General features: G+C 40.2%; 1 protein-coding gene across 1 annotated transcript in view; it reads right to left on the minus strand.

Moving 5' to 3' along the window:
• LOC126457318 (succinate dehydrogenase [ubiquinone] flavoprotein subunit, mitochondrial) overlaps positions 1-19,723 on the minus strand; it is a 101,172-nt gene extending 81,449 nt beyond the window's left edge. The window contains exons 1-2 of the mRNA XM_050093512.1: positions 19,567-19,723; positions 15,124-15,210 (exon numbers count right to left, since the gene is read on the minus strand). Of these exons, the coding sequence (XP_049949469.1) occupies positions 15,124-15,210; positions 19,567-19,626 (147 nt within the window). The 5' untranslated portion in view covers positions 19,627-19,723. The remainder of the gene's footprint in view (positions 1-15,123; positions 15,211-19,566) is intronic.
• Between the last annotated feature and the right edge of the window lie 7,073 nt (positions 19,724-26,796).

Here is a 26,796-nt window from a genome sequence, read left to right on the forward strand (position 1 = left end):
GAACATGTGACAAACCCACTAAAGAGACAGCCTACATTACACCTGTCTGTCCTCAGCTGGAATATTGCTGCATGGCGTGGGATCCTTACCAGGTAGGATTAACAAAAAAGTGCAAAGAAGGGCAACCTGTTTCATGTTACTGCACAATAGGGGTGAGAGTGCCACTGATATGCTACACGAGTTGAGGTGGCAGTCACTGAAACAAAGGCAGTTTTCTTTGCGGTGAGATCTATTTACGAAATTTCAATCACCAGCTTTCTCTTCCGACCTGCGTAGGGAGAAATGATCATCATAATAAAATAAGAGAAATCAGAGCTCGAACAGAAAGATTTAGGTGTTCCTTTTTCCCATGCGCCATTCGAGAGTGGAATGGAAGAGAAGCAGTATAAAAATGGTTCGATGTACCCTCTGCCAGGCACTTAAGTGTGAATTGCATGTAGATATAGATGTACCTTTGACAACAGTTGGCAGTGAGGCACTGTGTCAAATATTTTCCAGAAATATAGAAATATGGAATCTGATTGTCCCTTTTATCCATAGTTCGCAGTATATCATGTGAGAAAAGAGCAGTTTCGCACTAGTGATTCTTTCTAAAATCGTGCCGAGTCGTGTACATTAGATTCTTGGTCTCATTCATGCCATCATTGTGTGTCAACACTGTGTCAGGCCACGTGACACACACACACACACACACACACACACACACACACACACACACACACACACACACACACCCTTGTGATCATATGTCAGCATCGAGGCACCTACCTGCATTTTCAGGTCTTCATGCGCAGGATTGTATGCACAGATGCCATGGAAATGCCAACTTTGGTGGTAGTGTGTTTGACACTAATTTGGCAATCCTCCAAAACACCTTTCTCCACTTACTGGGTCATATCTTTAGCCATACTGAGGCAGGCCCAAGATTGTCTTGGTTTGTTTCAAATGAAGTTCTGCTTTCTTTGAACTGTCACACCCATGAATGCACATTAGACACACCCAAGACACTATCACCACACCTCACTCTACTTGTAATGAATTTCAATCAGTGTCACGCCATACAAATGGAGAACGTGAATGATTACATGCTGTTCTTGTAATGGAAACTTCGCTATTTTAAGTATCAAAAACACTCCTCACTCTTGCTGCTGTCAGAGTTCTGTGTGCTGTACAGAGCTGCCATCTCTGTCACACATTCACAACAGCATGTGTCCTTTAAAACAAACCACATTCCTGAGGAAAATATATCAGAGATGTTATAACTTGAATGCACCTCTTAATTTGGTATTATCTTATTGTAGCCTATGCAAGTGTAGCAAAATAACTGAATACAATATTGGAAGTCATGGTACTACTGTATATGCACAGAAATTTTATTAAAATGTGCAAAATTTCATAGATAATATTCCCCCCAGTTAATTTGAGTAAGGGCTGATGCGAACCTATTTCAACGAATCCTTATTGATCTCCTCAGTTTGGTAGATATACCCTCAATCCATTACTCATCACATGCATGAGGCACTGAGTTGCAGACATGCACAATGAAAAGACTGCTAAACACACACACAGACACACACAGCTACGATATGCATGCAAGTTGTGTGTGTGTGTGTGTGTGTGTGTGTGTGTGTGTGTGTGTGGGGGGGGGGGGGGGGAGGAGGGGGGGGGGGGGGGGAAGGTGGGTTGAGGGCCACTTGCATGCACCAGGAAGATGGACTTATTTGTTTGAAAGCTTAAATGTTTAGCTGTCTTTCATTGCACCTGTCGGCAACACCACCACCTCTACATGATGAGTAGTAATCAATCCTTTTCATATTATTGTTATTTCATCCTGGACTTTCCACTGTTTTATTTCCCCTCAATCTGTGCACTTTCTGATTAAGTCTCTGAAGTATCCTGGGGTCTATTTTCACCCTGGTTCTATTGCTGGTTCAGAAAGCAGGTGCGTTAAGTGCCATTCAGCTTCAGTTCTGTGGTGCCGACTATTGTTCAAGATGCTGCATTTTCTGAGTTGGTTTTGATGGCTTTTGACAGTTCCATAAGGCATATTCCTCAGCTGCTTGCTTATACTGCTAATGATCCATGGTGAGCTGCTTGACAAATCATTTGAGAAATTTTTGGCATTCTTTGGCTTTGCTGCCTCTTGATGGAAGGATCAGTGACAGTGTGACGCTTGGCTGACACCCTTGAAATAGTGCAGAAAGTGATTTTCCAGTTACTGGATTTGGCATTGTGTGATAACTAATCAACATTTTCTGCAGAGCTTCCTTCTTGTTTTGTCGTCCATAGTTAGTCTTTTTTCACCCCTTCCTTGCACGTCTTGAAAAATCATCCTGCTTTAAAATTTGAAGCAGGATAAAGCTGACCTGTAGTTAAGTTATCCAAGCCATTATTGCCACGGGAATCTTAATTCATTTCATACAAATTTATATCACTGCCAGAAACTATGGCCTTATGAAATCATTCTAAGGCAAAGATTTTCTCTGAGTGCCTTTATTGTGATTTCTGAAGTAGCTGACAACGTGTCAAGTACCTAAGGGAACTGCGACTAGACAGCCACAAATATTAAACAGGATGATTTTCAAAATAATCCAACACAATCAATGTGAATTCTTTCACAGGTTTTTGTTGCTTTGGGCAAGTTTTGAGAATCCTTTTTGGAATTTTATTGTGCCACTTGATAAAGTTCATGTTGTGAAACCATTTATTTACTTGCTTTGTCTATTTTTGGTCATCAACACTATCTTCTTGCCATTTGTTTTGTTCTGACAAAGCCCCAGAGTTCACCATGAAGTGTCTTCAAATTTTGGCACATTTGGGGAATGATAATCCTTGCAAACTCTGTATCAAGAAGTAACAAGCCATGCCTGGTGTTGATGGCAATCCTTTTGCTAAAATATGGCTGCCAAAGGTTTTTGTCCTTTGGCAGATAGTCTGACCATCAGCTATTAAATAATGCAGAATCATTTTTAGTGCTGCACTTTTGCTCATGGTTTCTCAATTCTTTCTGTGATCAACTGGAAATAGCTATCTGTTTATCAATTTCTTTGTCAAGTTGCAAGCAAGATTCTTTAGACATACCCATTTTTCATCCAGATTTGCAGGTAGCTTTGATACGGCATCAGCATAGCAAAGTTTCTCTGTGGACCTATATCCAATTTCATAGTTATGTCTCATATTTGTAGTCTCTGTCATTACTGGCAGCTGTTTCCTTGGATGGAATACTGAAATTGATGCTTGTGCTCTGTGATCAATTCAAATCTTCTAAATCTTCTTCCACAAAAGTATTGCTGAAATTTCTTGACCCAATAAGTTATAGGTAGTGCTTCTTTTAAATCTGTCTGTATCTGGCCTGATTTTTACTTAAAGTCTTGGGAGCAATGGCGAAGTCTCCACCTGTATACTAGAGACAATACTGCTCTGATTCCATACGAAGATGCATCAGTGGTTAATAATGCAGTATGAGTTGGGTAAAAATGCACCAATTTAATTTCCTTCTCAAGCTTCTAAACTGCTGCTTCTTGCTTGATCCATTTGGGCAGAGAATTTTTCTTTCAAAGTTGGTTCAGTGGTCCTTCAGCTTCAGCAAATCCCTTGATGAATTTGTTGTAGTAATTTACTATTCCAATGAAAGATTATGATTCCTGGATATTCTTTGAATGGGGGCAGCTTTTTTATTGCTTCCATAGTAGCTTCACATGGTTGGATTCTACCGGCATCAGTGATGCAGCATAAGTATCCTTCTTTGTTTCTGAAGATTTCACATTTCTTTCTAACCGAATCTGAGGCCATTTCCTTCCAGTTGTGTGAAAAGCATGTCCAAATTCTTCATGTGCTCATCCATATTCGTGCCTGTGACAGTTATGTCATTCAAGTAATTGGCACACACAGGTATGGTACTTGTGATTTGTTCCACAAATATCTGATATAGTGCAGGAGTATTTGTATACCAAACAGTAATCTCTGGTATTCGAACAGACCAAGTGCAGAGTTGACGATAGTCACCATCTTGGATTCCCCATTCCAGTTCCAACTGGAAATATGCATTCGGTAAATTATTTTTGTAAACCATTTTCCAATTCTGATTTTCTGAAAGAACTCTCCAGGCACTGGGATCAGATACTGATCTATTTCTAGCTGTAGCTCTACAGTCACTCTGATAACTTCACAGATTTTTATTGATCCTTTTTGTTTTGGAACAGCCTATTAAGTGATTCACTTACTTCCAGATTCTTTCTTTGGCCAGTCTTAATTTCTTCTTTAACATTATTCATCATAGCAAATGGTACTGGTCTGTGTCTGAAACATTACCTTGAAAAAAATTTGGGTGGCTCCGGTCTTCAATTTTAGGACTGCTTTGTAGATTCTGCATATGCCTAAGTCAGGCTGGACAAGTGATTTATGATCATAGCATATTTTCTTCTCGGCTTCTTTAAAGTTATTCTTATCCCCCAATCAGTGATTTATTTTAGTTAATATTTAAACTGAAGGCACTGAGCTATTTCAAGACAAAGTGATTGTTTTTCATGAGTTGACAATCGTTAATGAAAGCTTTTTGTTTGTGCCTTTGTATCTGGCTGCTGCCATCATTTTTCCCTTTAAATTAATATGGGCTCCATCGAAAGTTACCATTGCCGAATTTGGGCTGCAGCACTCTGGTGATCCCAGTGCAGCCATCGATTTCCTTTGGTATTTAGATTCTTCCTGAACCTTCACTACCAAAGATCTCATCACTGCCGACAGTTGAAGAGGGTTGTGATGTGTAATAGACAAGACATCTATCCAGACCATCACAAAGGAATTCCGAACTGCATCGTGATTCAATTCAAGTATTTTGACAGTTAGGCAAGAATTGAGAGAACTTTGATATCATAGTCAAGCGCCTGCTCATGAGCCACACATCACACTGGAAAACGCCAAACGATGCTTTGCTTGGTGTAAGCAGTGGAAAAACGCTGTGTGGAGTGACGAATCACAGTACACAATGAGGCGATCAGATGGCAGGATGTGGGTATGGCGAATGCCCAGTGAATGTCATCAGCCAGCGTGTGTAGTGCCAACAGTAAAATTCGGAGGCAGTGGTGTTATGGTGTGGTTGTGGTTTTCATGGAGGGGGCTTGCACCCCTTGTTGTTTTGCGTGGCACTATCACAACACAGACATACATTGATGTTTTAAGCACCTTCTTGGTTCCCCCTGTTGGAGAGCAGTTCAGGGATGGCAATTACATCTTTCAACACAATCGAGCACCAGTTCATAATGCACGGCCTGTGGCGGATGGTTACACAACAATAACATCCCTACAATGGACTGGCCTGCACAGAGTCCTGAGCAGAATCCTATAGAACAGCTTTGGAATGTTTTGGAACGCCGGCTTCGTGTCAGGCCTCACCGACCACTAAGTGCTGCACTCCATGAAGAATGGGCTGCCATTCTCGAAGAAACGTCCCAGCACCTGATTGAACGTATGCCTGTGAGAGTGGAAGCTGTCATGAAGGCTAAGGGTGGGCCAACACCATACTGAATTCCAGCATTACCAATGGAGGGCACCACGAACTTTTAAGTCAATTCCAGCCAGGTGTCCAGATACTTTGAATCACATACTGTATCTGATTTGTTCACAAAAGCACTCTCTTGGCAGTCATGTTCACATATGCAATTGCAGTCCCTTGCAACACATGTAAAATCAGTCACCCATTCTGCATATGTTTGTCCAGGCTTCTTTTTTGTGCCGAGGAATGAGTAAGTGGCCATCAGCAAATATTTTTGCTTTAAAATGGACTGACAGTTGCAGTTGTAATTGATTTTGGTCCAAAAAACCCATTTTTTAAAATATTATTTTCTTTATCTACACAGTTTAATCTATGTTGGGTGTGAATTTTATTGTGATAGCAGCTTTAGAAATGCCTTTAAACTGTTTAACTGATTAACTCTGCACTGGCAGTCACTCCCACCTTTTTCAACATTTGAGAAATTGCTTGCTTTAGCAGAATTTTTGTCAGCGTGAAGGCTATTTTCTTTCAATATCCTTGGCTGACATCTGTATCTTCAGCTGAAAACTTTCTTGCACGTGGTTTATTTACATTTTGATAATACCAACAAATATTAGTAAGTGGAAGGTTAAATTCGCAAACCTTTACGTGGAAGTCAAGATTTATGCATAACAGGCAGTGGAAAAACTGTGTTTAGGAAACAGAGGTTTCATGGATATTGGTTTACCAACAAAAAAGAGGAAGCAGCTCGAAATGAAGAACATAAGCTCTCAGCTTCAGGACTGAAACTTGGGACAGAAGAATTGTACAGGTGCAAGAATGATTTTGATATGGATTCCACTGGATTCAAACTTATTGATTTATATCTTCTCTGCCAGGCTGCAAAGATTTCATGATTTCATGTTCTAACTGTAAAAATATGGAATGCATGATTGTTGCTGAAGAAAGAAGAGTAGGAATAGCTTGTGATTGATTTTAAATTAATTGGTAATTCGTGTGGCTATGAATTTTCATTTTCCTCATATATATATATATATATATATATATATATATATATATATATATATATTATATATATATATATATATATATATATATATATATATATATATATATATATATATATATATATAAAAACACCCCTGACGCTGGTACCTATCCTGGTATGTTTCTACCTTTTGAGCATCACTCTTTCAGAAACAGCAATAATGGCTTACACAGATGAAATGATTAGAAACCTAGGCAAAACCAACAGTGCTGTTTGAGTTAATTTAAATCTTTCTAAAGCAATTTTAGGTTAGCATAAGCTCTGAGACGCCTTGGACAGGGCAGGGGAGGAGCTAATTTATTGTGTGGTTTTCTGATGCTGTTTCTATGCCAAAATTTCTATGAAGGAAGCAGTGGAGGAATTGGTGGAAATAAATGAAAAAGAAATAGATCCTGGAGTAGATATTCATGACAGTGAATCTCCTACAAATGTTACTGACTTGATTGTGTGTGTAGATGGGACCTTGATAAAAATGGGTCTCATCTCTGTATGGAGTTGCATCTGTTATTGGTATTGACTCAGGTGAAGTTTTAGATGTAGAAATTATCTCTAAATACTGTCACCAATGTGCAACAAGGAAAATGTCCCACAATGAAGACAGTGAGAAACTGTGGCAAGAAAAGCATGCAGTAGCATGTTCTAAAAATTATAGTGGCTCAAATGGGAGCATGGAGGCTACTGCAGTTGTGAGGATGTTCTCCAGATCTGAGGACCAGTATGTTGTTAGATATATTAAATAACTTGTTTTTTTTTTTTTTTTTTTTTTTTTTTTTTTTTTTTTTTTTTTTTTTTTTTTTTTTTTTGTGGTTTTAGGGCGCACAACTTCAACGGTCATTAGCGCCCAGACTATGTGAGGAATGCACCACGAGTCACAAGTTTAAAACAGCAACGAAACGGAAAACACGATAAAAGACAGACTGACAGGCATAGGAGTAAAAAAGGAAAACAGCAGAATCAAATGTCCTTTGAGAGGGTTGTAAAATTGATAAAATGAACGCGAGCAGCTGCTCGTGGGTCATCCGCTAAAATGGCTTCTACAGTACAGGGCAGGCCAAGATCAAGACGCAGGGTGTTAAAATCCGGACAGACCGTTAAAATATGGCAGACCGTCAGCAATTGCCCACAGGGGCAGAATGGCGCCGGCGCAGCCGTCAGCAGATGGCGATGGCTGAACCGGCAGTGGCCAATTCGTAACCGGGCCAAAACGACCTCCTCCCGCCGAGAAGGGCATGAGGAGGACGTCCAAGCCACGGGAAGAGGTTTCAGGGCCCGAAGTTTGTTGTCTGTAAGTGCAGCCCAATCGGCATGCCACTGCGATAAAATGCGCCGACAAATTACCCTGCTACAGTCTGACGAAGGGACACAACAAGATGCTGTCCGAGGCTGGAGGACCGCAGCCTTGGCCGCGGCATCTGCAGCTTCGTTCCCAGGGATACCGACATGGCCAGGAACCCACATAAAACTAACCGGAGAACCGACGTCCACCAGCTGCTGAAGAGAGCGTTGGATCCGGTGCACGAAAGGGTGAACCGGGTACGGATCACTGAGGCTCTGGATAGCGCTCAGGGAATCGGAGCAGATGACATATGCAGAATGTCGGTGGCGGCAGATGTAAAGGACAGCCTGGTAGAGGGCAAAGAGCTCAGCTGTGAAGACCGAACAAAGGCCATGGAGCCGGTATTTGAAACTTTGTGCCCCGACAATAAAGGAACACCCAACCCCGTCATTGGTCTTAGAGCCATCTGTATAAATGAAGGTCATATTAATGAACTTCGAACGAAGTTCGATAAAACGGGAGTGGTAGACTGAACCGGGGGTAACCTCCTTTGGGAGCGAGCAGAGGTCAAGGTGGACGCGAACCTGAGCCTGGAGCCAAGGTGGCGTGTGGCTCTCACCCACTCGAAAGGTTGCAGGGAGTGAAAAATTAAGGTGTTGAAGGAGGCGACGAAAGCGAACTCCAGGGGGTAGCAGGGCAGAGCCATACAACCCGTATTGACTGTCGAGAGGAACGATAAGACGGGTGGTCGGGTATTGCCAGTAGCCGACAGGCATACCGACAAAGCAGTATATCGCGCCGGTAGGTGAGTGGCAACTCACCAGCGTCAGCATGAAGACTCTCGACAGGACTAGTATAAAACGCTCCGATCGCAAGTCGTAAACCCCGATGTTGTATGGAGTTGAGGCAGCGTAAGATGGATGGCCGTGCAGAGGAGTATACGAAGCTCCCATAATCCAGCTTTGAGCGGACGATCGACCGATATAGACGAAGCAGGACGGTTCGATCCGCTCCTCATGACATACCACTGAGAACACGGAGGACATTTAGAGAACGGGTACAACGGGCAGCCAAATATGACACATGTGGAGACCAACTAAGTTTCCTGTCAAATGTAAGACCTAAAAATTTTGTTGTCTCCACGAATGGGAGAGCAACGGGACCGAGTCGTAAGGACGGTGGGAGAAACTCTTTGTAGCGCCAGAAGTTAATACAGACCGTCTTCTCGGCAGAAAAACGGAAGCCATTGGCGACACTCCAGGAGTAAAGACGGTCAAGAGAACGCTGAAGACAGCGCTCCAAATAACTTGGTGATGGGCACTCCTCTTTGTTCAAAGCTGTAACGGAAAAATCCATACAATACAACAATTGAAAAGTTTGAATGTGTTGGCCACATCCCAAAGAAGCTTCGTGGTATGCTTTGTCACTTGCTGAAAGAGAAGAGAGGAAGTACTTGAGGATGGAAAAACACTGAGGAAAAGGAGATCTTATTCTGAAAGAAACTTATTCTCTTCAGTTATTTTATGGAAGAGCTATCAGGAAAACCACACTAATTTAGAGGCAATGAGGGGTGCTGTTTGGGCAATTTTTTTCCCCCCTCAAACTATCCACTGACCAAACACCAATGCATAATCGGTTTCCTGAAAGACAATTGGTGTAAGTTAAACAACAGAAATGAGCCATATTCACATGAACACTCATTGCCAGAACCTGTTATGAATGCAATTAAGCCCACATTCAGGTTTCTTCCAAACCATGATTTATTGAGGAAGCGTATTCATGGAAAAGACACAAAATGAAAATGAAAGCCTCAATAATTTAATTTGGATTAGATGCTCAAAAACGACATTCTGTGGACTTTAAGTACTTAAAACAAGGTGTCTATGATGCAGTTTTATGTTACAATAATGGCAATAATAGCAGAATTGAAGTGCTGAAGAGAGGTGGTATAGATCCTGGTGTGTTTACAACAAAAGCATTTTACACCATCACTGAGAGCTGGGTTAAGAAAGCTAAAGAGATCAGTGTCTTACCTGAAAATGAAGGCCAGGAAGATTCTAAGAGGAGAGAAGAGGAACCTGGAGGGTTAGGAGTATCAGTATGAAGGATTTTTAAAACTGAGGTAAGCTTATTACACGTAGAAGTATGAGAAGAAAATCTTTGAACCTCCGTTTTACATTTTTACATTATCAGAAGCCTTTTCTCAAAATGTATATGTGCTAATGCTATGAAATTTTCAGGAATTGTTCGCAACGTGTTGCTGTCTCCCTGGAACTCAAAAAATACGAAATCCTGCAATTACATTCCGATTTTTAGATGATAGTATGTAGAAAGTTAATTTTCGATGTGCAAAATTAAAACTCTGTTAATGGTAGAATTTCTACCAGTGGTCTGTTCAGCAACTACTTCTACCTATATTCATAGGAATTCTTAAATTTACCATATTTAACTACAATACATTTCATTTCATAGTAGAACTGCTGTGTCAATTTCATTTGCTTTCTATTGGATGTACGGAGTGTGATTCACCTAATGTAAAGCATACTGAGCTGCTGTGCACATACTTATTTTTTAAAAAAAAGACAAGACATTTATTTTCCTCTGGTACTGAACTGTATGAAGTAGTCCAAACAGCAGCTGCAGTGTTTCGTAACAACCATCCTCAATATATCTGCATAGCAAGGTCAATGGGCCCAAGTCAAGGTATTAGGAAATAGTTTACCTGTGTTTGGAATCACCTACAGTAGCTTGCTGACAACCAGGAATGACTAGTCCATCTAAATTCAACGATGACCTTGAAAAACTTTTATCATGACTCATCTGGTTAATCCGCATGTCTCAAATAATTTATGATCAATAAACAATTTCACAATCCTGGTATGTTTGTACCTCTTGAGCATCAGTCTTTCAGAAACAGCAATAACGACTTACACAGATGAAATGATTAGAAGCCTAGGCAAAACCAACAGTGCTGTTTGAGTTAATTTAAATCTTTCTAAAGCTTTGGTTACTATTAGTCATGAAATTCTATTAGGTAATTGGGAAGCAATTGGGATACATGGGGTATAAAACAAGGGGTTTCAATCATCTCTGCAAAACATAAAAGGTTATGGAACCCAATTCAGCTCATTCTAATCTTAAGTATTTGGTTAATAGAAAGTCACAAAAATAGGTACAGGAGGTAGTGTGGTAGGCTTCTTTCTGTTCTGTATTTACACAAATGACATACAGACCCTTGTAACTGCAGCTAAGATCATGTTGTTTGCAGAACTAGTGTAATAGTTAGCAATGTTAAGGAATCACTGTCTGCAACAACTAATTAAGTACTCAAGACCTTGCATTCATGGTCCAATATCAACAGGCTGACCCTTCATGCAAAATGAAAAAAATTACGTTCAACTTGGAAAAATGACTCAAAACCAAGATCTTCAACTGGTAATGGGTGAAAATGAGTTAGAAATAGCACAATGCACAAAACTTTTAGGGATGTATGTTGATTGATACAAACTAAAAAGACCATGTAACAAAACTCTCCCAGACACACAGTTCAACATGTTTTGCTCTGAGAACCATTTCTAAAGAATGTTCTTCAGAACATGCTAGAATGTTTTGCTTTGGTCACTTCCAGTCCCTTTAAGCTTATGGAATGATTCTGGAGAATAAGTAGTAGTTCCATCAGATAAAACTTTTACACTGCAGAAAATGGTTACTCGAATCTTGTCACACAGATCCACAACAGCTCACTGCAATCTGCTATTTAAAAATTTGTACATGCTTACAGTAACCTCCCCTTATTTATACAAATGTGCGCTGATAAAGAGCCAGTCTTGGAAACCTACACACTAATAGTGAATACCATAGGTATAACACTCAACTGTTTGCCCCTCCATGTGGAGCAAGCAGAAACAACCCTTACTTTAAGATATATGAGGCATTTTGGTGTCAACTGACCCTCAACATAAGCAAATGTAGCATATCATGAACACATTAATACATGATTACATAAAAGAAAAACAATTACTGAATGCAGTCACTCCCATAAAATATCTAGAAGTATGCGTATGGGGCAATTTAAAGAGGAATGCCCTCATAAAATTAATCACAAGTAAAGCAGATGCCAGATTAAGGTTCACTGGAATAATCCTCGGGAAATGTAATCCATCAATAAAGGAAGTAACTTACAAAAGTTTCATTTGACCAGTACTTTAATATTGTTTGTCAATCTGGCATCAATATCAGATAGGAATGATAGAGGAAATAGAGAAGATCCATTTTGTTACAGGTTCATTCAGTAAATGTGAAAGCACCAGTGGTAGATAGTGCAACAGAGGTATTCTGCATCATCATGGTGCTTACTGTTAAAGGTTCCAAGAGTGTGCATTGCTAGAAGAGTCAAGCAATATATTGCTTCCTCCTCTGTATATCTCGTAAAAAGGCCATGAAGATAAAATCAGAGAGATTCAAGCCTACACAAAGGTTTACCAGCAATTGTTTTTCCTGTGAACCTTTTGAGACTGGAACAGCAAATGGAGGAAGTGACAGGACACACAGTACCCCCTGCAACACGTTGTAAGATGGCTTGTGGAGTAAAAATGTAAATTCTTCGTAATGTATTACCATCATACAGAAAGAGATTGGGGAAAGTAATGACTTTCCGTGCGCAGTTAAAATCATTTCTTGCTGAGGTGTGTTTCTATATAGTAAATGATTATGTTAGATTATAGAAATACTAAGCCCTCATTTATTGTAGAGTTCACAATGTGTGTGTCTTTGCGCAAGAATGTCTGTGCTGTTTGTTTCCAGTTTTCTCTGTTTCAAATGGAAGGCCGTACATCTCTACAGAGGAAGGATAGGTCAGAAGATTAGTTTTGGTAGATCTACTGTTAGCTGGTGTTTGTGTAATTTACTTTTCAGCAGTGTTAAAAAAGTCTACATAAGGTCCAGTGGCATACTTACGTGTTTTGTGCAGCAATGTTGGCAGCACTCACCAATGGTCCTGATCTAGACTACAGCCAATAATGTGTTGTGTTTACATTTTTTTTTTCAGAAGTGCAATATAACAAACTTTCATGTTCTAAATATATCACTGTTCATATTTATTGTGCATGTTGTAATCTCCTTCCAGACTATGGATATGTGGTTTTCTTTCCTAATCATGTACTGAGTGACGTGGCTAAGTCAATGTTAATGCACTGTAACAGTTTTGTGGGTGGAGAAGGGTTCTACCCCATCTAGCCATCCTACAATTGGTTTTCCATTTTTCCATGGTTTTCCCAAGTTGCTAAGGTGAACGCTGTGATGGTTCCATTGACAAGGCCATAGCTGACTTCTTACCCAGTACTGCCTAACCTTATCCTACATTGTGTATGTTTTATACCATAGTAAAAAATAATCAAGCCACATGCGAAGTTTAAGAAAGTTTTATTTAAACTGATTATACACATATACAAGACAATGTCATCTTAATGATACAATTGTTTGTTACAATTGTGGTTCTCTTCCTTAAAAGATGAATTCTATGCGACTATTCTTCCTGGCAAATTGGTTAATCACATCGTCAATAGGACAATCAATGTCAGGGTGAGTATTCAACAGAGCTAAGCCATTAAGCTGATCCTCCTCCATTGTCGACCTCAGCCATGTCTTTGTACGCCGCAATGTTGAAAAACTTCTTTCTACTTTAGTAATACATGCAACTTTTCTTGTAGGTACGTTTTAGCTATCTACGTGCCACACAGAAACACAAAAAATACGATGATGCGGATGCGCATGCTACATAGGCAAATACAATAACTCGATTCAGTTGAGTCAAGCGATTAAAGAAACAAATGAATAGCATGTGAGCTGACTGGCAGGGTTGGCAATGTGCGCGGTTCAGCAGGGGGGGGGGGGGGGGCACCCCCCATATGTATCCGCCACTGCTCTGAAACAAGTCCTACATCAAAAGTTAAATTACTTTATTCAACTTTGTGTATAGATACCTATCAACTGTTTAATATCTCCAATACACAGTGTGTGATTGTCTATAATTATTCTATAATCCATATTACACTTATAACTTTTGGTATATGTTACAAACTTCTTAACTGAACTTACACTAAGGACTACTCTCACACACACACACACACACACACACACACACACACACACAGTCTGGTCTCAGCAGCCAGAAAATGTGGTTGTGTGTGTGTAGAATTGTGGCAGAGTTGCATTTGGAAAAATCTTTCTTCCTGACAGTCTTTTTGTTGAGCCTGTCTGCAACTCAGCATCTCCACTATATGGTGAGTAGCAACTATACTTTTCATAATACTGTCACATTCCATCTTTGATTTTCCATTGTTCAAGAAAGTGGTTAGTTCATGACTTTCTTTAAATATGTGAATTAAAATAATTTCACATGACTAATTGAGCATTACACACAATAATCAGCTGTCATAAATGAGATAAAGCTTATCCTGCTACTCTGTACAAAGTGGTGAGATATTACTGGAAGTAACAGCTTTAAATTTTTATGTTGACAAACCATTCTCATGAGAGAAACATGCGAAACCTACCAGCATTGTACAGGCTTATATCCCAGATCACATTTCACTAGAAACTTCTCCAGAAGGCAAACAAAGTTCCAGCCTTATAGTGCTCCGAAGTTCACTGTTCCATTACTACTGAAATTTGATTGTTTCAACAAATTTCAGAATTATTCATATAAAGGCTTTCGCAAATAATAAATTCAATGTTCAGTAACTTTTCACTGTCATTCGTTCAATAATGAGCACATTGGTGTATAAATGTCTAAAGCCTAGAACACCAATACAGAGTTCGCACAATACGACGAAGTTCTTATACAGAATATGGCCAGAGATATTATACAGACTTCTCTCAAACCTTTACAACATACAGTCTATTGGAGGCCTATAGCTATCCATAGTCCAAAACATTACACATCAGTTATCTACTGGGCATTATTTGCTACTGTCAGGATTACTGCATTTTCACTTAGTTATTAGTAAAAAAAATCTGAGTAACAAAAATTTCCGAAATGCTACCTGTGAAGTAAGTTTGATATTTATGAGCTGATTTTTAAAAAATCAAAATCAGGTTGTAAAAAGGAAGAAACAGTATCATTTTTCTACTCTATATCTCACATCAGAGCAATTTGCTGTGTTTCAGGCAGGGATTCATGTTTGCATCTGCTCACAATTCAATTTTACTTTTGAGAAGCTTAAGGAAGTAATATACACACATGAGCAGTTACCGTAGAACAGCTGCCTACCACACGCTGAACAAATAGTGACATATCTATCAACTCACCTGTTCTGATTTTTTGGCTTCACTCTGTTTTACACTGCCACCAAAATGCAGCTTCCTTGAGGCCACACTTGAGAGAGCAAAGTTTTTCTGAAAATAAGGATTTTGATCATACTTCAGTAACCATTACATCATGTCGGACAAAAATTTAAATTCTCCCCCCCCCCCCCTCCCCACACACACACACACACACACCCTACAGTGTGCCAACTGGACACGCAATCCCCAACATGTGGGGACTGCATTTCAGCATGTGGACTAGGGTAGGGTGGAGGTGGTTGTGTTGGACAGAGTGGACAGTGGAAGAGTTGGTGGGATGCAGGTATTAGTCTAGGTAGCTAGTGGCTTAGTCAGCATGTGGACTAGGGTAGGGTGGAGGTGGTTGTGTTGGACAGAGTGGACAATGGAAGAGTTGGTGGGATGCAGGTATTAGTCTAGGTAGCTAGTGGCTTAGAGGGAGCCAGCAGGTTCATTGGCTAGGAATGCATGGGGGAGGGGTGGTAGGTACACAGGCTAGGTATAAGCCGCACAGGTATCGAAGCCGGTGGGGTGTGAGGCACAATAAATGTGACATGGACAGCACAAAGGAAGTGGAAACTGCTGGGTGGAAGGTGTGGGGATGATGAGCTAACAGACTGAAGCAAGGAGGGTTACGGGAACAAAGGATGTGCTGCAAGGATAATTCTCAGCTGTGTAGTTTAGAAAAGCTGGTGGAGGGAAGAATCCACATCATCTGGGTTATGATACAGTCCTTGAAATCAAGCATGTTGTGCTCTGCTGCAAGTTGTACTACTGGGTGGTCAACTTTGTTCTTGGCCATACTTTGGCAGTGGCTGCTCTTGTGGACAGCTGGTTGGTAGCCATACTAACATAGAACGTTGTACAGTGATTACAGCAGAGTGGTATATGACATGGCTGCTTTCACAGATGACCCTGCCCCTGATCAGGCAGGAAAACATGTGACAGGACTGGAGTAGGATGTGCTGTGTGGGTAGACTGGGCAGTCTTACATCTGGGTCTTCCAATGGAATATGATCCCTATAGAAAGAGGTTGGGAGTGGTAGTGGCACAGCGTTGGGATAGGGTATTGTGTACATTGGGGAGGTGATGGAATACCACTTTAGCAAGAGTGGGGAGCATCTTGGGTAGGATGTCCTCATTCCTAGGTATAGACAATCAAAGCCCTGGCGAAGGATATGGTACAATTGCTCCAGTTCAAGGTGATGCTAGATGATGGGGGGAGGGGAGGGGGGACTACTTTGCAGCTGGTTCTTGGAGGTGGTGTGATGATTGTGGGGGTGTGAGTATATGCACGGGAAATGTGTTTGTGGCCCATATTTGGAGGGTGGTGCCTGTCTGAAAGGAAATTCTCATCCACAGATGGGCAGGCTGCATGGGAGTAATTTTTTGGCGTGGAAGGAACAACTGCTGTTGAAATGCAGATAGAGGCAGTGTTTAGTGGAATTAATATGGGCAGAGCCATGAAAGAGGTGGAGGTCAACACCCAGGAAGGTGTCATATTGGGTTGAGAACGATCAGGTGAAGCAGATGGGGTTGAGGTATAGGAATGAGGATAAGGTGTCTTGGCCGAGTTCAGATCATGAAAACATCATTAATGAACCTGAACCTGACGAGAGGTTGGGGAGACTAGGAAGGTTCCCTCAGATTGCCCACATAGTAGAGTGCCACATATGTTTATACACCTTCCCCTCAAAGGAGACAACATTATGCTCATGATATAGTTGGTAAGGTGTATGAGGAATGAAGTAGTGGGTTTGGATCTGAATGTCTGTCACCTACCTCAACTAATCATGTAATGAGATTTTGTAAACATCTCTATGGCAATGTCTCACTGTTATCACAATTTTTTTTTTCTCTGCAACAGTTTGCACTTCATGGTTGAAAGCTGGCAACAGTGTTGCGTTTTCCTTATGCCGAGTCGACTCTGAGGCGTGAGGCTTTATTTCGAGCAATCGGTTGGAGGAGTTTGTCAACAAGAGTGAAAATTCTTTCATTAGGAACACAACGACCAGTTCTAATAGAGTGTCCCGAGTGGTTAGCTCTGTGAATTTTAGGGAGCATGCAGGAGATTGGTGCGCAAGGTTTCGTTGGGGTAAGGAGGGAGATGCATTCATGGGAGAGTTTCTGGGAGCGGCCTAAGGATTTCAGTAGGGACTGGAGGTTATGCTGGATTTTTGGGATGACATCAGAGTGACAGGTCTTGTAAGGGGGAGGAATCAGATGCTTGGCAGAGACTTTCAGTCAAGTAGTAGAGTTGAGGAGTGTTTGCCAGCAGGGAGGATGATTTGGTCAAGATCTGTTTTGAGACTTAATTGTAATAAGATTGTTTCCCTTAAAAATCTTAACCATCCTCATATCTACATGGGAGAGTCTAGAAGAATTACACTGCTTAGGACTTTATTCATTTTCTGTGTTCTCAGATTTGTACCGATGCAACTATAACCAAAAACTGTATAGTCATCATTCCTGACCAGATCCCTCTCATACACACACACACACACACACACACACACACACACACACACACTCCCCCTCCCTCTGTATAATGTACAACTAATGTTACCAACAAAACGTAAAATTAATGTTCAATACACAATTTGTTTGTGTCCACGTAGCTGAGAAGGTATAACCATGTTTTTCAATATTAATGATTCATTGAATCATTATGTCTTAGTCTACAAATCCAGAAGTTCTCGGTCAGACCTAGAATTTCTTTGTGCACTTAACTAAGCTGCACTGGGGCTCAAATTCTATGTTAAGTTATACATATCACTGTAACTGGATGGGTGTTAGTTTGAAGGTCAGAGGAAGGTAAGGACAGACTATCTCCAATAGCAGCATATCTAGCAAAAGACTATAGCCTGATTTTCAAACTTCTAGGTTGGTGACAGCTTTAGTTTCTTTATTCATGTAATCTCACTAATAAATACACCTTGTTTCAACTACACAGTGAGTAACCTATACTCCTTCCGTTACTTACATTTCAGTATCAGACGAGCACAGATGAAAGACATCTATGAAAACTACAATGTTTCCACTCTCTCTCTTTTTGCGAATGATGTCACTTTGAAATGGCTTCCTTTCAGTCCCATATAGTCTCCTTGTTTGTTAAGGCTCATCACATTATTCTAGAAACTTTTAATGCTTATTTCCAGTTAGGTCACTAACCACCACCTTGGTCTTTAGCTGATATGCACCCTACCTGAAATATGATTTAATAGCACTAACCCCAATTCACTCCTATTTACAAATGAGTCTTTTCCCAACTTTATTCACAGCAGGTTTTGTTTGCCCACCAAACAGTATATCAATCAACTCAGTAATTTTTTGCCATAGTTATCTTTTGAGCATGCATGTTCTGCATTTCTTTCACCATGTAATGTTCAGCAAACGTGGCAATGCAACAGGAAAAGTATTAACCAATAACCGGAAACGTTGCAGGATGAGGATGATGACTATTCTAATATTATGAAATATAAACATAAGCCCTCAAAAATCTAGGCTAATCGAAATTGGTGACAGTCGTGGGAGGACCTTATTTAAATTTAGGCCATTTGGCATAGAATGATCCAAATACAAGAATTCTTAGGAAACATGAGAATAATGCAGACTAAAGTAGTTTGTAAGACCGATACGTAGTATACTATCAGGGCATCAATGAAACTAAAAATTTGTCCAATATTTACTTTACGCATACCAGTATAGTCTACGTAGAACAACGAAGAGTGTCTGGTGTTTCCTGGAGTATCTACTATACGTGAAGCTTTATAGTTCTGCTGATTTTGCGTACCTGTGAAATTATTTAACTACGGTGTTACACAGAGAAAGTGACATCAGCAGCTCATAGCAAAAAGAGAAAAATAAAGTGCACTAACATATACAGTCACTTCGCATTAAATATTGCAAATGCACGACATTTATTAGCATAACTGACTTCTTAGGAATACTCAGTAACCGGCTACTGCGCCTACACCTCCGCCTGTTCTCTAGCTAAGCATTGGACCTACATTACGTAACGTTCTTCATTCATCCATTATTTTAAACAATATTATTTGACTAAATTGTAGCAATGGTTACTGGACAATTGTTTTCCGCATGTGAATTTCGTCACAACATTTTGAAATTTGGATCATAATAACCAGTATGCGATCAATAGCAAAAGAACGCATTGAACTGAGATATGTCCTGATTTTACATTGCTGTTGCAAGTAGGCCTATTGTTCATTGACGTTGAATGGAGACAGAACGATTAAACGTCGGCAGCATACGATTAAACGGTAACAATACACATTAATAATACACTTTCTCTGCACATCGAAAACCTGTTACATAATCATTGCCAGAAATATGTACACACGCAAAACTGCTCCGTTTTTTTAAAAGGTTAATCTACGTGTCAACAGTATGTAAACAAAAAATTCTTACCAGCGGTGACGCTGTAACTTTCTTCGCTAATATTGACGGTAGTTGCACTATAGGGCTCATCTCGCGAAATATGCAGACCGCACAGGCAATTCACCTAGACCTAGGCCAGCAACTGCGCTACTGCATAAGATTCCCTTTGTAAAATCGATAGTAGATTCGACCTCAGCAGACTGTGTCACATGCGTCGACAGTCAAACAAACTTCTGTGGAAAAATAATCAACCAATCATTGATTAGGCTAGGTCGTTTCGAGTGGCAGCTACGAGACGGATTAAAGAAACGTAGGTCGTGCTCCATGTAACAGATAAGCAGGAAAGTCAACGCGTAAACAACGTCACTTGATACATCTCTAGTTTGTCCATAAAGAGAAATGTTTTTGAGTGGATTTTATCTCTGAGAAATACATCCTACAACGGCCAACATAGCTCTGTTAAAAGTGCTACTATCGAATACTATTTTTGGAACTGTATTTCTCTTTCCTAACTCAGATGGAAATCATCTATCAGTTTCATGAGCGATTAAGTATAAAATTGCAAGTGAAATCTGCTCACCAGAGTGAAGACATAAAGGTAAAATTTGTTATTGACGCGAAGGTTAGTTTGGACACCATAGTACCTTGCAAGGTGTGGGCGTGATTGAGGTAGTAAGCTATGTTCTTTTATTCATCAGATCTAACTTAGCCAGACAGTGACAAGTGGGCCTAAAGTTTAAGATGGATTCCGAACAAAGGCGCAGCTTGGCCGTTTTCACATTAACAAACAATTCCAGGGTTAAAAGAAGTGATAAGAGACATAGAATAGTCCTAGGACTGCCCGCCGGAGTGGCCGTGCGGTTCTAGGCGCTACAGTCTGGAACCGAGCGACCGCTACGTTCGCAGGTTCGAATCCTGCCTCGGGCATGGATGTGTGTGATGTCCTTAGGTTAATTAGGTTTAATTAGTTGTAAGTTCTAGGCGACTGATGACCACAGAAGTTAAGTCGCATAGTGCTCAGAGCCATTTGAACCAAGTCCTAGGACTGAGCAGGAAATGAACTCTAGCAGGCATTTATATCCATAATCCGGCTATTAACCATTAAGCCATCGAGCAACACTAGTACACATATGATGAAAACAAGGACCTGCTTAATTAAAACCATTAAAAAATAGTATTACACTAATAACGAAATGCTATTCACGTATCCCGAAAATAGACAAATGTTAAACATTTACTGGCATTTTAACAGATTAGCATTTTGTAGTTCCTTGCAAACACCCAGACTCTTTTCATGGCATCTAAATGGCACTACAGGTTGTTGTGCTGCATTTCTCAGTCTCCTCTCCCCTCTTCCCCTGCCATGACTGCCTTGTTGGAGTTGTTGATAACACCCATAACCGAAAAAAATCTGCGGTATGCATTCGGGCACACAATGCAAGAAGATTTCTTTGGAGGAACTGTTGCAACATTTTCCTGCACACAGCACTAAATGGGTGAATTGCTGTAATTCCACAGCATCTCAGTTTTCTGAAGAATAACAGAACAACAGACTTTTTTTCGCCACCATTCATTGGACAAAGAGAACTGCATCCTTAAAAAAGTTTTGGAACAGGCGTGAGAAGACGATTTCAATTGAGCACTTAAAGCCAGCTCATTTTACAGAGGAGACGATCAACACGGATTCAGCTGGGGGCCAGCCTACATTTACGGGAACTTCCACCTGTTACCACTTCATCTCATACAATGAATTCAGCTGGCATGATTGTCGACGGAGAAATGAGGAACAGTGGCTGCTATAATCACCTACACAAGGGCGTCCACTAAGAGTTACGAGGGCAGGACAGCAGGTCAAACACCAGTTCTCTGACATTGCCTGTGTTTGGATATATATATATATATATATATATATATATATATATATATATATATATATATATAAAAAGAGGGTGCTAGTACAGCGATCTGAAGATTGACCAGGAAATTACAAGCAACAATTGACTGTCAAAGTAAGATACATTTTGTCTTTGTAAGCTCTTTGCATTCTATTTGGTGCATTCTCTTGTAACCTAGATATATTGTACTGTTTAAACTTTGAGTGTTCTAAAAGTGTTAATTAACAAATTGTTTGTGCAACAATTCTGGATCAGTGCATCCCTCATAAAATCTTACACTATCATCTCTCAGAATATGGAAAGCAAAGAGCTCTCAGCAGAAGACATTTGTTTCACAAGGTGGAGAAGTGCTCATAGCTCTTATGGTAAGCATTTTAGACCCATATTTACGAGACATTTTTGTTTCGAGTGATAGCTTCTGTCATATCCCTGAATATGACAACCTGTATACAAGGTGGCCCATGCAAATTGTCCTCAGTAGTTTAATGTTTCCTGCATGCGTTAATGCAAGAAGACCTGCCTCGTCACTGCTGTCCAAAAGGGGAGAGCATGTACAAGCGAATCCCCACTGAGCTGTGCCGCCATCTGCGCGCATTTTTCTCCTGCTTCGACTCTGGTAAGGTCGCATGGCAGTCGGTAGTTCGAATCAGATCTTACAGTGAAACAGGTAACAACTGCTATGTTCTCCAACAAAGACTACACTGATTTGACACTGATCTATGGGGAGACACACTGCAGCTGAGGCCCGAAAGCTGTTTTCACAATGTTTTCCAACGCAATGTCTACCTTTCCGGCATACAGAGGTGCGTTTAAGAACTGGAGCTTTCCAGTTACAACATGTCATGGAAAGACCAATCCACAGCACACCCAATGTTGCCCGGAATGTTACTGAGTATTTTGGAGCACATCCCACACATGATAAGCATAGTTTAAATGAAAATAGCGCGTACATACAAGGTGGTATAAACGAAAGTTAGTCCTATTGAATTTAGGTTGCAGTATTATTTACACCTCTAATAATTATTGCAGTATTATTTGCACCTATAATGATGTTGTTGTTGTGGTCTTTAGTCCTGAGACTGGTTTGGTGCAGCTGTCCATGCTACTCTATCCTGTGCAAGCTTCTTCATCTCTGAGTAACTACTGCAACCTACATCCTTCTGAATCTGCTTAGTTTATTCATCTCTTGGTCTCCCTCTACGATTTTTACCCTCCACACTGCCCTCCAATACTAAATTGGTGATCCCGTGATGCCTCAGAATATGTCATACCAACTGATCCCTTCTTCTAGTCACGTTGTGCCACAAACTCCTCTTCTCTCCCCAATCCTATTCAATGCCTCCTCATTAGTTATGTGATCTACCCATCTAATCTTCAGCATTCTTCTGTAGCACCACATTTCGAAAGCTTCTATTCTCTTCTTGTCCAAACTATTTATCGTGCATGTTTCTTTTCCATACATGGCTACACTCCAAACAAATACTTTCATACTTTCAGAAACGACTTCCTGACACTTAAATCTATACTTGATGTTAACAAATTTCTCTTCTTCAGAAACGGTTTCCTTGCCATTGCCAGTCTACATTTTATATCCTCTCTACTTCGTCCATCATCAGTTATTGTGCTCCCCAAATAGCAAAACTCCTTTCAAGACACTGTCCATTCCGTTCAACTGCTCTTCCAGGTCCTTTGGTGTCTCTGACAGAATTACAATGTCATTGGCGAACCTCAAAGTTTTTATTTCTTCTCCATGGATTTCAATACCTACTCCAAATTTTTCTTTTGTTTCCTTTACTGCTTGCTCAATATACAGATTGAATAACATCAGGGATAGGCTACAACCCTGTCTCACTCCCTTCCCAACCACTGCTTCCCTTTCATGTCCCTCGACTCTTATAACTGCCATCTGGTTTCTGTACAAACTGTAAATAGCCTTTTGCTCCCTGTATTTTATCCCTGCCGCCTTCAGAAATTGAAAGAGAGTATTCCAGTCAACACTGTCAAAAGCTTTCTCTAAGTCTACAAATGCTAGAAACGTAGGTTTGCCTTTCCTTAATCTAGCATCTAAGATAAGTCGTAGGATCAGTATTGCCTCACGTGTTCCAACATTTCTATGGAATTCAAACTGATCTTCCCCAAGGTCAGCCTCTACCAGTTTTTCCATTCGTCTGTAAAGAATTCATGTTAGCATTTTGCAGCTGTGACTTACTAAACTGATAGTTCGGTAATTTTCACATCTGTCAACACCTGCTTCCTTTGGGATTGGAATTCTTATATTCTTCTTAAAGTCTGAGGGAATTTGGCCTGTCTCATACATCTTGCTCACCAGATGGTACAGTTTTGTCAGGACTGGCTCTCCCAAGGCTGTCAGTAGATCTAATGGAAGGAGGATGCTAAGTTCACCCAACCTGGATATGATGTGACGTCATTATGACGTAACACGCTTTAGTCGATTAACACACCTATCGACTTTTACGAACGTTCGAGATTCTAAACTGTCGTCAGCTAGTGGTTTGTTTTGACACGTGCGATTCTGATAACAGCTCAGTGTGGCAGCGTATACGTATTTCGCCAAAATAAAAGTCTGGAGCTGGATATTAATAGAAATATTCCTGACCGTGGCCTTGAAAACACCACGGACAACACGTTTCGTAAAAAAAGTGAAGTCTTCTTGTTTCCTGACCAGATTAGACTGTGTGATTGTTGTATTGAACGCTTACGCCGAAAATAATATTTATTTATTATCAATATTTTAGTATGGTTTCATACAATTGGTCTTGTCAGTACATATTAGATTGTAGCAGCATATTCTTGCTGACTTTTTTTTCCTTAATTTATATAGCTGAAAGAGAACTCGTGCAAGTTTGTTAGCTAAGTAATTTATATGTCCATCCCAAGATAGTCTTTTATCAACCATAATTCCAAGTAATTTTACACTCGGACCGCAGAGACAGGTACCTTAGTGTCCAGTAATGACTGGTGTGTAGAATGATTGAATTTCGAACTTAAAAAGAAAAATATGAGGCACTGTTGAAGAAAAATCGTCGACCGGAGATGAAATACGAGGGGAAGTGGATTTTTCAATGTAATCTTAGCGAAAGGTTAGTGTCTTGACGCATCTAAAGATTTTGGCTGCTGAGTGCTTCTTCTCTCCGAGTACAAATAACCGACGCACTTCAGGTGGGTCAGAAGTACATCAATTTCTGCTTGAGATTCACAATAACCACGCGATTGCCTGTCGTCATCGATGCTGAACTCTTTCAGATTTTCTCTCATTAGTCTCTCGAATGCTGAACACATAACTAGAGACGAGCAAACGAAAAACAACGCACAGGACATAAACACAGTACAATACACGATTTAAACGCAAGGAACGCAAAACACATTTCAACGAATGGTGCAGAGCACAGCGCTACCCTGTCACAACCTCTCGAAAGTTCACAAAAGTCGAATAGTCGATATACGGTTTCTATCGTTTTCGATGTAGCGTGTATACGTCATAATGACGTCACATCGTGTCCAAGTCCGGTGAACTTAGCATCCTCCTCTAATGGAATGTTGTCTACTCCCGGGGCCTTGTTTCGACTTAGGTCTTTCAGTGCTCTGTCAAACTCTTCACACAGTATCATATCTCCCATTTCATCTTCATCTACAGCCTCTTCCATTTCCATAATATTATCCTCAAGTACATCACCCTTGTATAGTCCCTCTATATACTCCTTGCACCTTTCTGCTTTCCCTTCTTTGCTTAGAATTGGGTTTCCATCTGAGCTCTTGATATTCTTACAAGTGATTCTCTTTGCTCCAAAGGGCTCTTAATTTTCCTGTAGGTAGTATCTATCTTACCCCAAGTGAGATAAGCCTCTACATCCTTACATTTGTCCTCTAGCCATCCCTACTTAGCCATTTTGCACTTCCTGTCGATCTCATTTTTGAGACATTTGTATTCCTTTTTGCCTGCTTCATTTACTGCATTTTTTATATTTTCTCCTTTCATCAATTAAATTCAATATTTCTTCTGTTACCCAAGGATTTCTACTAGCCCTCATCTTTTTACCTACTTGATCTTCTGCTGCCTTCACTACTTCATCCCTCAAATCTACCCATTCTTCTTCTACTGTATTTCTTTCCCCCATTCCTGTCAATTGTTCCTTTATTCTCTCCCTGAAACTCTGTACAACCTCTGGTTTAGTCAGTTTATCCAGGTCCCATCTCTTTAAATTCCCACCTTTTTGCAGTTTCTTCAGTTTTAATCTACAGGTCATAACCAATAGATTGTGGTCAGAGTCCACATCTGCCCCTAGAAATGTCTTATAATTTAAAACCTGGTTCCTAAATCTCTGTCTTACCATTATATAATCTATCTGAAACCTGTCAGTATCTGCAGGCTTCTTCCATTTATACAACCTTCTTTTATGATTCTTGAACCAAGTGTTAGCTATGATTAAGTTATGCTCTGTGCAAAATTCTACTAGGCGGCTTCCTCTTTCATGTGTACTACGTTTCATTCGATTCCTTTTCCTACTATCGAGTTCCAGTCACCCATGACTATTAAATTTTCGTCTCTCTTAACCATCTGAATAATTTCTTTTATCTCATCATACATTTCTTCTATTTCTTCGTCATCTACAGAGCTAGTTGGCATATAAACTTGTACTACTGCAGTAGGTGTGGGATTCGTGTCTATCTTGGCCACAATAATGTGTTCACTATGCTGTTTATATTAGCTTACCCGCACTCCTATTTTTTTTATTCATTATTAAACCTTCTCCTGCATTACCCCTATTTGATTTGATATTTATAACCCTGTATTCACCTGACCAAATGTCTTGTTCCTGCTGCCACCGAACTTCGCTAATTCCCACTATATCTAACTTTAACCTATCCATTTCCCTTTTTAAATATTCTAACTGTGGTGTGCGTACTGTAAGACCTTCGGTACACACACCATCAGATTATTTGACTTGTCGCTCTAATGAAGTAGGCGAGTGTCATCAATATGTCTCTTGGTCTTATCGTGGCATGTTTATCTTCTGCTGTTAGGTCAGACGATAGAAATGCCACTTGCATGCTTAGAGTAGCAGATTGACGGTGACCAACTTTAAACAGAACTTGATTAATTTTCACACACATTTATTAAAATAATAACAAGCATAAAAATAACTTAACTTGGTTCTGGATGCTATTTACAATTGACAAGCTGAAGTTCCTTTGGTCTTGGTACGTTAATCTTATTCTCACATATCTCTGATACTTGACAAAGTGTCTATACATTTCTCTTCATGGCTATGTACAGGAATATGATAATCTTCCAGAATGAGATTTTCACTCTGCAGCGGAGTGTGCGCTGGCAGATTAAAACTGT

The sequence above is a fragment of the Schistocerca serialis genome, chromosome 2 (genome assembly GCF_023864345.2).
Source record: "Schistocerca serialis cubense isolate TAMUIC-IGC-003099 chromosome 2, iqSchSeri2.2, whole genome shotgun sequence".
Taxonomy (NCBI): domain Eukaryota; kingdom Metazoa; phylum Arthropoda; class Insecta; order Orthoptera; family Acrididae; genus Schistocerca; species Schistocerca serialis.